Source organism: Zootoca vivipara, chromosome 15, assembly GCF_963506605.1.
Source record: "Zootoca vivipara chromosome 15, rZooViv1.1, whole genome shotgun sequence".
NCBI classification, from domain to species: Eukaryota; Metazoa; Chordata; class Lepidosauria; order Squamata; family Lacertidae; genus Zootoca; species Zootoca vivipara.
In genome coordinates, this window is record NC_083290.1 from 386,620 (window position 1) to 399,620 (window position 13,001).

The following is a 13,001-nucleotide window of genomic DNA, read 5'->3' on the forward strand; positions in this document are numbered from 1 at the left end:
CCCCAATGCATTGTCTTCTGTGGCTGTTTGGGTGCTGATGAGCTTGCACGTAGGGCTATGTGGCTGCCTTTCTGCTTGAATTTTCGTTATGTGCCCTCGCTGTCCTGCTGTCCCCTGCCCCCACTCCCTGGCCGCTAACCCATGGATCAAACGCTGCAGGGGGCAGAAGCAGCAGTGAGCAAGCAAGCGGGAGCAATGGTCTGGCTCTCATGAGGCCCCTTCCTATGTTCCTAAACTGGTTCTTCCAGGGGAGTCAACCATCTCTCCTGAGAAGCCCGGCCCTTGTGGGAGCATCTCCTCCTTGCAGGGGGTGGGGTGGGGCGTGGGCTGGTGATCTGGCACCTCCTTGCCTGACACAGCTCATGATGGACATGCTGGGGAGCATGCATTGCCCAACACCTGGGGAAGGAAAGAGTAAGAGAAAGAGGCCACAGCAGCTGCTTTTCAGACGGTTTCCTTTATTTCCCCACCCCTGCACAGCCAGGGCAGGGCCTCCCCGGTAGTGGCCCAACTTGGAACAACAGAACGTGGCCACGATCCTGGCCAGGGCTCGGGAAGGGGGACCCCTGTGGGCCCCGTGCATGGTGGGGTCACAGCTGGAAAGGGGAAGGGGCACAAATCAACTCCCACCAGCTCCCCCCTCCCTGGGCACCCTAACCCCCGACAAGGCTTGGATGCCCTGCCTGCTAGACTGCTAAGAACAGGAGCCAGGGAGGGAGGGAGGAGGAGAGAGGGTGGCAGCCAAAAGGGTTAAGGGACAGGACCCCCCACCCCCACCTCTCTGTCGCTCAAGCACTGCTTGGCCATCCCCTGACCCTGCCTTTTCCCCTAAAAAAATGGCTGTTTTCAAAAAAGCCATAGGCAAATGGTCCCAAACGTGGTGTTTGTTCTCTGCCTTGCCTCCCTGCCCCAGATCCTGCCCCCTCCTCTAAGAGCTGCCAGGAGGGTCCTCTCCAAGGATGCCAGCAAGACCCTTAGACCTGGGGCTAACACTGTTGAGGACATGCTGCAGTCCTCCTCCTCCTCCTCATCTCCCCAGCTCCTGGGGTGTGGACTATACTGACTGATTCTGGACACACACACCTGAAACTAGACCCCCTCCCTCCCTGGCAATTTGACTTGCAAGCAAGGGGGGGCTCTTGGCTCCCATCTCTCCCCCCCCTTCATATTGCATACAGATCCACAAAACTACAATTCCTGGTGTGCTACGTTTCTATGTAAATTGGTCCCTGGTGGGTCCCCCCCTTGCCCTCCCCCCATCCCTCTCCCCCAAGCCTTGTCCACTCTGGAGAGGGGTCTCCCCCAGCGGCCCACCCAAAGCCCTCCTGCCTGCAGACCCAACCATTGTCCCTTTTGTCGTGTGCGCAGTCTCCTCAATTCAGTTTATAAGCATCGCCATGGGATATGAATCTCCGGGGAGCTTGAAAGCCGAGGGAAAACTTGTGCATTGGTTTTTCAGAAAATTTATATGTGAACACAGACATTACAAAAAGAAAAGGATGGGGAAAAGAATTGCACCTTTGCTTGGAAAGTTTGTTCAGAGTTCCCACCTCTCGGCCGCTGGCTGGCCTTTCCTTTGGTCTTGTTGTTGGCTGCCCAGCCCTGCCCAGGAGGGGAAGGATCCTGAGCCATCCAGCAACTTGGATATCTGTCCTCCAAGAAGCTCCCTACCTACTTTGGCCTGGAGCAGAAGGGAAGCGGAAAGGGGGCCTTGCAGGCAGTGTGTGTGTGGGGTGCCCCATAGCCCAGGCTAGCCCCCTGTCCCAGTCCATATCATGGAATCACAGAACTGCAGAGTTGGAAGGGACACCAAGGGTCATCTAGTCCAACCCCTTGCAATGCAGGGATCACATTGGCTTAGTTGGTGCGGTCCTGACAGGCCTGGCGGTGGCGGCTCCTTTTTTGTAATCCTGGCAGGGTGGGGTAGTATATCCGCCTCCCTCTTTCTCTCAAAGCAGCAGGATTTCGCAGGAAGCAAAGCAGTTGTCCAGTAGTTGGAAACCGAGGATTCGCTCCCGGGCCCTGGGATCAGGAGAGGAGGGTGGGGAGGGCAGGGGTGGGGAATTCCTTTCCGTGGGTGCTCTGTCGGGACTATCGGTGGCGAGCGGGTGTGATATTGCTTGTAATTCCATTCTGCAGGCGCGAAGGAAGAGCCTGCTTGCTCGCCTGCCCGCCCTGCATGGTCCGCGCCTACAATCCCCCCTTCCTGGCCATGGGTGGGCCTTGGAGAAGGCCCGGGAGGGGGCCTGCCTTGCTACTGCCAAACCCCCAGGCAGAAAAAAGGGGGGGAGGAGTCACAGCGCTGGGGCTCCAGAGACCAGTGGTGGCTCAGCGTGGCTCCTCCGCGGTCAGCGGACGATCACCGCCAAGGCCAGCACCCCGACCAGCAGGGCGGCCTGCAGGGCCCCCGCAGCCCTGGCCCCAGCCCCCCGCACCCCACCCCCCGCTGCCTGCTGGACCCCGCTGGGGGGCTGCAGAGATGTCCGATGGCACTTCCCCTTGGGCTTGGGCAGCAGGCCCAGGCCGGGGGACTTGTGCTCGTAGTCCGCCCCCTCGCTCTCCTTCCAGGGCCCGGCTGGCTTGGTGGTGCGGTTACGACTCTTGGTGCAGTTCTTGCCAGGCTTCCGGTAGCCGGGGCGCTGCTGCTGCCCCGGACGCTGCTCCCCTGGCCGCCCTTTCCCCTTCTCCGTGGAGGAGTGGAGCAGCGGGTGGTCCCCGGGGGGCGCCCTGTCGGCCGACGGCGGGAAGCGCACCCCGTTCACCTGGTGGTGCAGCGACTCGGAGGCCGCGCAGCCCCGGAAGCTGTCTGCCGTCAGCTCCTTCAAGTCCACGCCGCGCAGCTTCTCCGGGAACTCGCAGACGGCGCTGGAGCTGGAGCCCCGGAAGCGGCGCAGCCACTCCCAGAGCGACTGGGCCCGGCAGCCGCAGTGCCAGGGGTTGCTGTTGAGGCGCAGGTACTCCAAGGCCTCCAGGTGGGCCAGGGCCTCCCCTGGCAGCTCGGAGAGGCTGTTGTTGAAGAGGAAGAGCAAGGTGAGGCGCCGCAGGTCGTGGAAGGCTCCCCGGTGGATGCTCTGGAGCTGGTTCTGGTGGAGAAGGAGCCGGTCCAGGTTGACCAGCCCCCGGAAGGTGTTCTGGTGGAGGCTCCAGAGCCGGTTGCCGTGCAGGAAGAGGTGGCTGAGGTTGACGAGGTCCACAAAGAGGTCATCGTGCAGGTAGCCCAGCCGGTTGTCCTGCAGGTAGAGGTACTGCAGGTTGTGGAGGCCCGAGAAGATGCCGCCGGGCAGGGAGCTGAGGCCACACTTGTAGAGGTGCAGGGCGTGCAGGCGGCTGAGGCCCTGGAAGGTCTTGGCCGACAGCTCCTGCAGGTTGGGGTTGTCTCCCAGGTCCAGCTCCTCCAGGTGGGAGAAGCCGCGGAAGGCGTTGGGGTCCACGAAGGTGACGTTGTTGGAGTACAGCCAGAGGGTGACCAGCGAGGGGCTGAAGTGGCCACGCAGCAGCAGGGAGATCTGGTTGTTCTGCAGGAAGACGCGCTCGCTGTCCTCGGGGATGCCCTCCGGGATGGCGAGGAAGTTGTGGGACTGGCAGCTGACGGTCATGGGGGACGGGTAGCAGACGCAGTCGGTGGGGCAGCCGCCCGAAGAGGGGAGCTCCAGAGCCAGCAGAAGCAGCAGGAAGGGCTCCAGGCAGCTCCCTGCAAGAGGAGAGAGAGGAGGAGAGAGATCAGTGGGGTGGACTTTGCAATCAGAGACAAAGAACGGCAGAGTCGGGAGAGAACCCAAGGGTCATCTTGCCCAACCCCTGCAATGCAGGAATCTCAGCAACCATGACAGAGGGCCATCCGACCTCTGCTTAAAAACCTCCAAGGAAGGAGAGTCTAGCCCTGCAGTGCATATCCAGGCAGAGGAGGAGAACCTCTGGGGTCAGCTCTGGTCATGGGCTGTGCCCCACTGAGCTACAGAAGCGCCAGAGCCCCTGCTTGGCATGCAGAAGGCCCCAGATTCAACCCCCAACAGCATCTCGGGGGGGGGGGCTGGAAGAGGCAAACTTCTGCCTGAAAATCTGGAAAGCTGCTGCCAGTCAGTGTGGACAATACTAAGTGGGCCAAGGTTTTGGCAAGGCAGGCCTTCTCTGTACAGTATGTGTATACTTTACTAAGCCTGCAGCCCTGTGAAACTCTTCTGTCTGCATGCAAACAATACAATTTAAAGCACATGGCGCTTCCCCCCCCCCCGGATCCTGGTAACTGCAGTTTGTTATGGGTGCTGGGAGCTGTAGATCTGCGAGGGGTAAATGGCAGTATTGGGGGGTTCATTCATACCACTGGAACTTGTGGACATGCAGTGAAGCTAAATGTCAGAAGACTCAGGACGCAGGAAAGGAAGTCCTCCTTCATGCAGTGAAACTGTGGAACTCCCTCCCACAGGAGGCAGGGATGGGCACCAATAGAGATGCCTTTAAAAGAGGATGAGGCAGATTCATGGAGGAGGAGAAGTCTTCGTGGAGGGCTCCTAGCCAGGATAGCTACGCTCTGCCTCCACGGTCGGAGGCAACTGTGCTTTTGAATTCCACTAGCTGGAAACCCCAGCAGGGCCAAGACTTGCTCTTGTGCTCAAATCCTGCTCTTGGGTCTCCCATAATAGGCATCTGGTTGGCCCCTGTGAGAACAGGATGCCGGACTAGATGAGCCACGGGCCTGATTCTGGAGGGAAGTTCTGGTGTTAATTTACATCACTGGGCTGAGTGGCAGAGCTGGCACCCCCAAGAAGCACCCCTGCCAGTCTGGCTTCATGCCCAGCCCCCCCCTCTGTGGCACCTCCTGCCCCGTGGCCAGCCTGCCCAGCCCACCAGCAGCCTCGCAGACTCCCCCGGCTCCTGCCACAGGTGCCCACAAGCCACGGCGCCCCTTTCCAACCGGCCTCTTGGGCATTGCATTCCCGAATATTGCCGGAGAAAGGGGATCAAGGCCAGAGCAGGCCCCCCCCTCCTGCCTCCATCCATTATTTAAGCTCTGAAATATTAATGCCCTGCCCTTTGCCAAGTGGCACCAGGGTTGCCATAGCATCCGACTGCTCAAGATGCTCCAGTGCACTCCTAATTGCCATTTGGGTTTTTAAATTTTTGTGGTAGACACACACACACACACACACACACACACACACACACACACACACGTATAAATATCTACCCAAGGTTTCTGGGGCTGTTGCTGAGGGGAGTCCCTGAGAGACTGAAAAGTGTGTGTGAGAGAGAGGGTGGGTGGGTGGCATGCCCTGGCCTTTTCCGTAACTCTCAAGGAGTTAAACTGTGGAACTCCCTCCCGCAGGAAGCAGTGATTCCCACCAACCCAAATGTCTTTAAAAGGATATTGGATACATTCGGGAAGGAGAACACAACGCCACAATGACTCCACCCTGTCTCCACAAGTCAGAGACAGCGGCCCTTCTGAATGCCAGTGGCTCAAATCCTGCTTTCGGGTCTCCCATAATGGGCATCTGGTTGGCACCTGTGAGAGCGGTTCGGCAGTGGAATTTGCTGCCAAGGAGTGTGGTGGAGTCTCCTTCTTTGGAGGTCTTTAAGCAGAGGCTTGACAGGCATATGTCAAGAATGCTTTGATGGTGTTTCCTGCTTGGCAGGGGGTTGGACTGGATGGCCCTTGTGGTCTCTTCCAACTCTAGGATTCTATGATTCTAAGAACAGGAGCCTGGACCCGATGGGCCACAGGCCTGATCCAGCAGCTTCTTCTTACTGAAAGCACAAGAGGGGTTCTCCCCCTCCTCATACAATCCCACAACAACCCTGTGAGGTAGGTCAGGCTGAGAGGCAGGCCCCGACCAGACGCTAACCACTACACCACACAGTCTTTCAGGAAGATGCATGCTTGGAGTGGCCAAGAGCACCCTTGCAAAGCATGTCAGCTTCTTCCTGTTCTCCGGGGAGCTCGTGCCCATCCCAGGCCTCGGTTTCCCTCCCAGGGAGGAGGGCAGGCCCTCCCCTTCCACTGCCCCAGTTCAGCCTGGAGCCCCAAGAGCAGAGGCAGCCAGGGAGCTTGTCCTTCCGCATCAAGCTTCCCCAGTTCGGGTGCAAGCAGGCACGGAAAGCGACGCACTCGGTGGTGTGAAAGCGCCTCCTCCGAGCCCTTCAGGCCTGCTCTGCGTGGATCTGAAACACAATCTGGGAGAGGCAAGTCGGGCGCACAAACCTCTTCCTCTCCTCTGGCTGGGTGTGTGTATGTGTCTTCTGCACTCAGGATCTCTGCACTCTTCCCGCTGCCTCTGCCTCCCCCCCCCCCCACTTCCCTCAGCCCAGGGCTGCACAGACAGCGAAGCCGTGCTTTAAAAAAACCACAATCCCTGCCGAGGAGAAGCTGAAAATCCGGAGCAAGTTATGCAAAGTAGGCCGCCGCGATGTGCATTGATGTGCTTATCATTTTACATAATTTATTCTTCTGTGGCCAGAAACAAGCCGCCTCCTCCTCCTGGCTTCCCTGTACTTTTGTTTTCCCTGCCACCATGAGGGCTAGAAGATTGCCACCTTGAAATGTTTTTTTTGTTTTTGTTTAAGCAGGTAAGCAAGCTGAGATCTTTGAGACGCCAACTCCTCCGTTACTTGTTTCTCTGCGCTTGGTGATAATTGAGAGTTGGCCATTGGAGGAGGAGGAGGACTCTGGGGGACCCAGGTATCCTGGCAATGAGCAGCAGCCTCTGTCCCTGCAGAATCTCTGGCACCTAAAACAAGCAACTGCTGAGGAGGAGGAGGAGGAGACCAAGACACAGGGTGAAAATGGCCTTGAGCCGGCGAAACTGTCTCAGCGGTCCCTCTGGCTCAGGAATGCCTGCACTGACTGGCAGCATCTTCCCCAGCCTGACCTGGATATGCCAGCAATTGAACCAGGGGACCTTCTGCATGCCAAGCAGCTGCTCTTGGAACGGAGCAGTGGTCCTTGCCCGCCTCATAGCATGTCAAGCTGCTTGTTCAGCTAGGCCAGTATTGTCTCCTCTGACTGGCAGGGGCTCCAGTAAAGAGGAAGAGGCCTTTCCTACCACCTGCTAGTGGAGGCTGCCCTCCTGGCCTGGGACACATTCTGCATGCCAAGCAGCTGTTCTGGCACTGGTTTAGGCTCCTTTCCTTAAAAGTAAACTAGGGTTCGGGACTTGTGGTTCTGAATGAAGGGGCTGCTTTCAGTAGGGAAACAGGAAGCTGTTGGGGTTTGGGCCTGGGACCTTCTGCATGCGAAGCACGTGTTCTGGGCTGGGACCCTTTCCTTAAGATGCAGAGAGCTGTCTTCAGTTCTCCAGCATCTCAGGCAGAGGAGCAGAGCCTTTTCACCTGCCTGCTGACCCTTTGAAACGGGAGGCGCCTTGGGGGATTGGCACTGGGGCCTTCTGCATGCCAAGCAGGGGCTGGATTCTCCTCTGCCTCTCCTCCCTCCCAGGAACACATGCATAGGGCTGCAGATTCTAGAGATGCCACGCTGCCCTGCCAGTCTCTGGGTGCTGTGGGGTTTGAGGCAGTGTTGCCGCTGCCCCTCCTCCCCAGGCACAAATGCTCTCTCCCTTTTTCCTGCCCCCAGCACCCTGCTCTCCCTCTTTCCCACCCTCACCCCCCGGCTCCCCCTCCTCACTCAGGTCTGCCTCCCAAGCCTGTCCGAATTGCACCCCACGTGACTCCTCTAATTGGCCACTAATTAGGCATTGCTTAATGGATGCTTGAAATAATTTATCTCCGGCTCTGGACGGCCAGGAGCGCCGCCTCCCTCGTTAGGACTCTCCCTCGTTAGGAGGCTTGACTAGAGGGACGTGCTCAGCAGGGGGGGGAACAGGAGGACCCCCTTCCCTCGCTCTCTCTCCTTCCTGGGGTGCCAGCCTGGCCGGGAGCAACAGATGCAGCAGCATATGGTTCCTTTTCAGGGCCCTGGGAAAGCACATTTGGGGCATGGGCATGGGGGGGGTCTGCAGAAGGGCCGAAGCAGCAGCCCAAGATGTGGGGTGCATATGCGTGCATGCACATGCAGGGGGTGGGGTCTCGTTCTCCTTAAGCAGCTGCAGCATGCCAGGGCAGTTCAGCAGCCGCCTGAGGAGGTAACCCTACCTTGGGAACAAGGCAGACAAGGGTGCTTGGCCCGCATCACAGGGCTGGCGCTACCTGCCCCTCCAAGGGCTGCCGCTGGTTCTGAATCCCAGTTGATAATAATAATAATATTATAATAATAATTTATTATTTATACCCTACCCATCTGGCCGGGTTCCCCCAGCCACTCTGGGCGGCTTCCAACAAAATACAGAAATCCATCAAACATAAAAAGCTTCCCTAAACAGGGCTGCCTTAAGATGCCTTCTAAAGGTCTGGTAATTGTTGTTCTCTTTGACCTCTAGTGGGAGGGCGTTCCACAGGGTGGGTGCCACTACCGAGAAGGCCCTCTGCCTGGTTCCCTGTAACTTAGCTTCTCGTAGCGAGGGAACCACCAGAAGGCCCTCGGCGCTGGACCTCAGTGTCCAGGAAGAACGATGGGGGAGGAGACGTCCCTTCAGGTATACTGGACCGAGGCCGTTTAGGGCCTTAAAGGTCAGCACCAACACTTTGAATTGTGCTCGGAAACGTACTGGGAGCCAATGTAGGTCTTTCAGGACCGGTGTTATGTGGTCTCGGCGGCCGCTCCCAGTCGCCAATCTAGCTGCCGCATTCTGGGTTAACTGTAGTTTCCGGGTCACCTTCAAAGGTAGCCCCACATAGAGCGCATTGCAGTAGTCCAAGCGGGAGATAACTAGAGGATGCACCACTCTGGCGAGACAGTCCGCAGGCAGGTAGGGTCTCAACCTGCGTACCAGATGGAGCTGATAGACAGCTGCCCTGGACACAGAATTGACCTGTGCCTCCATGGACAGCTGTGAGTCCAGAATGACTCCCAGGCTGCGCACCTGGTCCTTCAGGGGCACAGTTACCCCATTCAGGACCAGGGAGTCCTCCACACCTGCCCGCCTCCTGTCCCCCACAAACAGTACTTGATGTATCTGATGTTTAAGAAGACACCTGAACTTCCCTGTTTAGGGAAGTTTTTAATGGCTGATGTTTTAATGTATTTTTAATCTTTTGTTGGAATCTGCCCAGAGTGGCTGGGGAAGCCCTGCCAGATGGGCAGGGTATAAATAATAAATTATTATTATTATTATTATTATTATTATTATTATTATTATTATTATTATTATTATCCTCCGCTCCTGCGGTTTCCAGCAACTGGGGTTCCGGAGCATTGCTGCCTCTGACGGTGGCGGCAGAGCAGAGCCCTCATGCACAGCAGCCACAGATAGTTCTCTCCTCCAACCATCTAGGTTGGCGGCCATCACTACTTCCTGCGGGTGTGAGTTCCACAGTTGAACACTGCCCTGTGTGAATAAGTCCTTCCTTTGGTCTCTCCTGAATCTTCCCAAATTCAGTTTCATTGTTCTAGTGTTACGAGAGGGGGGAAAACTCTCCCCTGTCCGCTTTCTGCGTGCTTCTTGCTCACCTGTCTCCCCCTAAACGAATGCTGCAAGCCTTCTGTACAGGGGACCCTAGTAGGGCTAAGTAGCTCTGCTTTGGCCCCAAGCTGCTTCTGCTGCCTGATTGGGGCAGGAGGACCCCCCCCCCCAGCTGCCTGGAATGTGCCTGCCGGAGTCTGGGGTCTCCGTGTGGCCTGAAGATGTGGAGCCCATGCGCCAACCCTCCTTCCCTCTCGCCTCGCAAGCGGCGTCATAAATAACTGACAGATCCCAGCTGTTTGGAATTATAGTTTTTGATAGAGTGACAGCTGCTTCCAATCCCCCAGTAATCGCCCCGGCAGTTTCTGGAACATAAAAATCACGGGAGATAATTTTGTCTTTGCATAATTTGGTTAGGCAAGCTGTGGCTTTAATGGCAATTATGACCTTAAAGGCAGAAGGGGTGGGCTCTGGGGCCGCCAACCTACTTGCCTTGTTTGTCCCGGGGGAAACATTTAGTGGGGGGTGAAGGAAGCCCCCCTTTGGCCCAGCTGAGTCTGAATAGCCTTGGAATCCAGGGATTCCCTTTCCAGGAGAAAGACTGTTCTGGGTTTGGTGCAGGATGTTCGGCACGAGAGCAGACAGGATGAGGCCTTATCAGCACCTGTGCTCAGAGATCCTCACTGATTGTGGATTTGCTACCAGGTCAAGTACAAGGAGTTAATATTAATATACAAAGCTCTTAACAACTTGGGACCAGCTTGCTTACAGAGTCGCTTTGGGACCATTTGGCCACTTTGATTGGCAGAAGCCACAAGACTCCTGTCCCACATTTGTAAGAACCTGGTCATTTAGTGTGGCAGCACCTACACTCTGGAACTCCCTGCTGATTGAGAATATTTCGTTCTCTTGCTAAGTATGCGGTTTTAAATGCACATTTTATATTTGACTTCCTTTGGTAATGTTTTCGTTTGAATTTTTTGTTTTGTTTTGTTAACTTTGCTGTGTTAAATGTGCATTCTGTAGTTGACCTCCTTTGCAACATTTTATTTTGAAATCTTTAAGATGATATTTTAGTTTCCTGTTAATTATGTTGCCTTGAATGTACAGTATACTTAGATGTTTTAATGCATTGTAAACCGCTTTGAGATTTTTTCCCTTAAAAATATAAAGTATAAAAATATAAATTAAAATATGAAGTGAATAATAAGAATAAGGTGCCTTTCTGCACTCTTTCCAGCTCCTCCTTAAAAAACAACTTTTGTTTAGACAAGCCTGTCCAGAAAGCTGACGTGAGTTTTGATCTGTTCCTTTGTCTATGGTTAACTTTTCAAAAGTCTTAAATTATTGTGGTTAATTCATACTGGTAATTTTGTTCTTTAATCTTTTTGGTGAAGAGCTTTGAGGTTTTTGTTTTTTTTAATTATCAAGCAGTGTGTACATTTTATTAAATAAATAATGATATTAAGAAGAGATTGATACATGCTCCTGAATCCCAAGTGCCATTCTGCCCACCTGCAACATCCATGCCCAGTTCTGGAGGGCATCTTGCTTCAGAGGAAGGAAGCCAAGGAGGAAAGCAAGACCAGGAGACAGACATAAGATCCTCAGAAGAGCCTGCAGGATCAGGCCAGTGGCCCATCTAGCTCAGGATCCTGCTCTCACAGTGGCCAGCCAGATGCCCAAAATGAGAAGTCGGCAAGCGGGGCTTTCCTGCCTCCACCGATGGAGGGAGAACGGGGCCATTCTGGTTGGCAGCCACAGACACCCCACACAGATGGGCTCCGGGTAGCCTCAGGACTCTGGGTGGGTGAAGAACGGGACCCTCTCTCTTGCCAAATGCCAAAGCTCCGCCTTGCCAGTGGCAAGGGGTCTGGAGCGGGTGGGGGCCTCATCCTGCTGCATCCCACCCTGCTGGTAGGAAGCAAGGAGAGTTGGTGCGGGGAGAAGGAAAGGGAAGGAGGGGGACCGTCTTCCCAAGGTCATCCTGAGGCTCCTCGCGCCCCCACCTGCTTCAGCTTGCCACTTATTGCAGTTTTAAAGCCAGCCATAAATCCCATACTGTAATAATGGGGAAAATCAATAGCGCAGGATGAAACTCAAGCTTCCTCTCGCCTGGCCCAGGACCTCCCCTCGGGGCCCTTCCTTGGACCCAGACAAATGATTGCCAGTGGATGGGCAGGCAGGCGCTTGGCCTTCCGGAGGGGAACGGGAGGGCGGGTCAGTTGGCGGGGGCGATTTCTTCCCACGCCAACCGCTGGCATTCAATCTCAAGGATGAAGTTACCAAGGAGTGGCGCTTCCGCAGGAGACCATCTCCCTCCTTGCTCCGCTCGGGGACATCGGGGCGCCAGGAAGGGGACACCGGGTGAGTCAGAGGAGGAGCCTCGACTCCATTCCCGTAGCTCCTGGCCCATCCTGGCCTCCTGCCGGCCTGGTACCTTTGCAACAGTCGGAAAGGTCAATGGACAGGTAGCACAGCCCTGCTTTGCACATGGAACGACTGTGGAGCATTTAATGCAAGCATGCAGCTTCATAAGAATATAAGGAGATCCTGCTGGATCAGGCCAGTGGCCCATCTGGTCCAGCATCCTGTTCCCACAGCGGCTGATAGATCAGTTGGTTAGAGCGGGATGCTGATAACGCCAAGGTTGCGGGTTCAATCCCCATAAGGGACAGCTGCATTTTCTTGCATTGCGGGGGGTTGGATTGGATGACCCTCAAGGTCCCTACCAACTCTATGAAACCAGATGGCTCAGTGGGAAACCTCCAAACAAGATTCCTTCAACTGTGGAGGCAGAGCAGAGTCATCAATAGGCCTCCCCCCTCCTCCATAAATTCATCTAAGCCTCTTTAGTGGCCATCCCTGCCTCCTGTGGGAGGGAGTTCCATAGTTTAGCGCTGTCCTTCCTTTTATCTCTCCTGAATCTTCCAACATTCAGCTTCACTGGATGTCCATGAGTTCAAGTGGTAGGAAAGATCCTTCCCCCCCCCCGTCATTTACCCCCCTCAGAGCAGCAGCCCCCATAACAAACTGCGGTTCCCATGGTTCTTTGGAGAAGCCATGTGCTTTAGACCTACCTATGGCTTGTGTGCAGACAGAAGGGTTGCCCAGGGCTGCAGCCTTTGTTAAACATGCACACACAGAGAAGTTCTACCTTGCCAAAACCTTGGCCCACCTACTTCAGTACTGTCCACACTGACTGGCAGCAGCCCTCCAGGTTTCCAGGCACAACATTGTCTCCTCCAGTCCTCCCTGGAGATGCTGTTGGGGGGGTTGAATCTGGGACCTTCTGCATGCAAAGCAGGCGTCCTTCCCTGCTGAGCCGCTGTCCGTCTCTCGGAAAGGCCAGCAACAGGCTGCCACTGGCATGGGCAAGCAGGAACACTCAGGGCCTTAACCGCCTGACACTGCAAGGGAGCTAATGCAAGGAGCCAGCCGCCCCCAGCGCTGCCAGCAAGAGGAAGAATCGTGCAGGCATCTATGCGGGGCTGGGGGGTGGGTGGGAGCAGAGCCTCCCCCCATCACATCTTTCCTGATGGCTGG

General features: G+C 55.7%; 1 protein-coding gene across 1 annotated transcript in view; it reads right to left on the reverse strand.

Moving 5' to 3' along the window:
• Positions 1–2,278: 2,278 nt before the first annotated feature.
• Positions 2,279–13,001, reverse strand: part of RTN4RL1 (reticulon 4 receptor like 1) — a 55,525-nt gene continuing 44,802 nt past the window's right edge. The window contains exon 2 of the mRNA XM_060283107.1: positions 2,279–3,691. Coding sequence (XP_060139090.1) covers positions 2,349–3,691 — 1,343 coding nt within the window. The 3' untranslated portion in view covers positions 2,279–2,348. The remainder of the gene's footprint in view (positions 3,692–13,001) is intronic.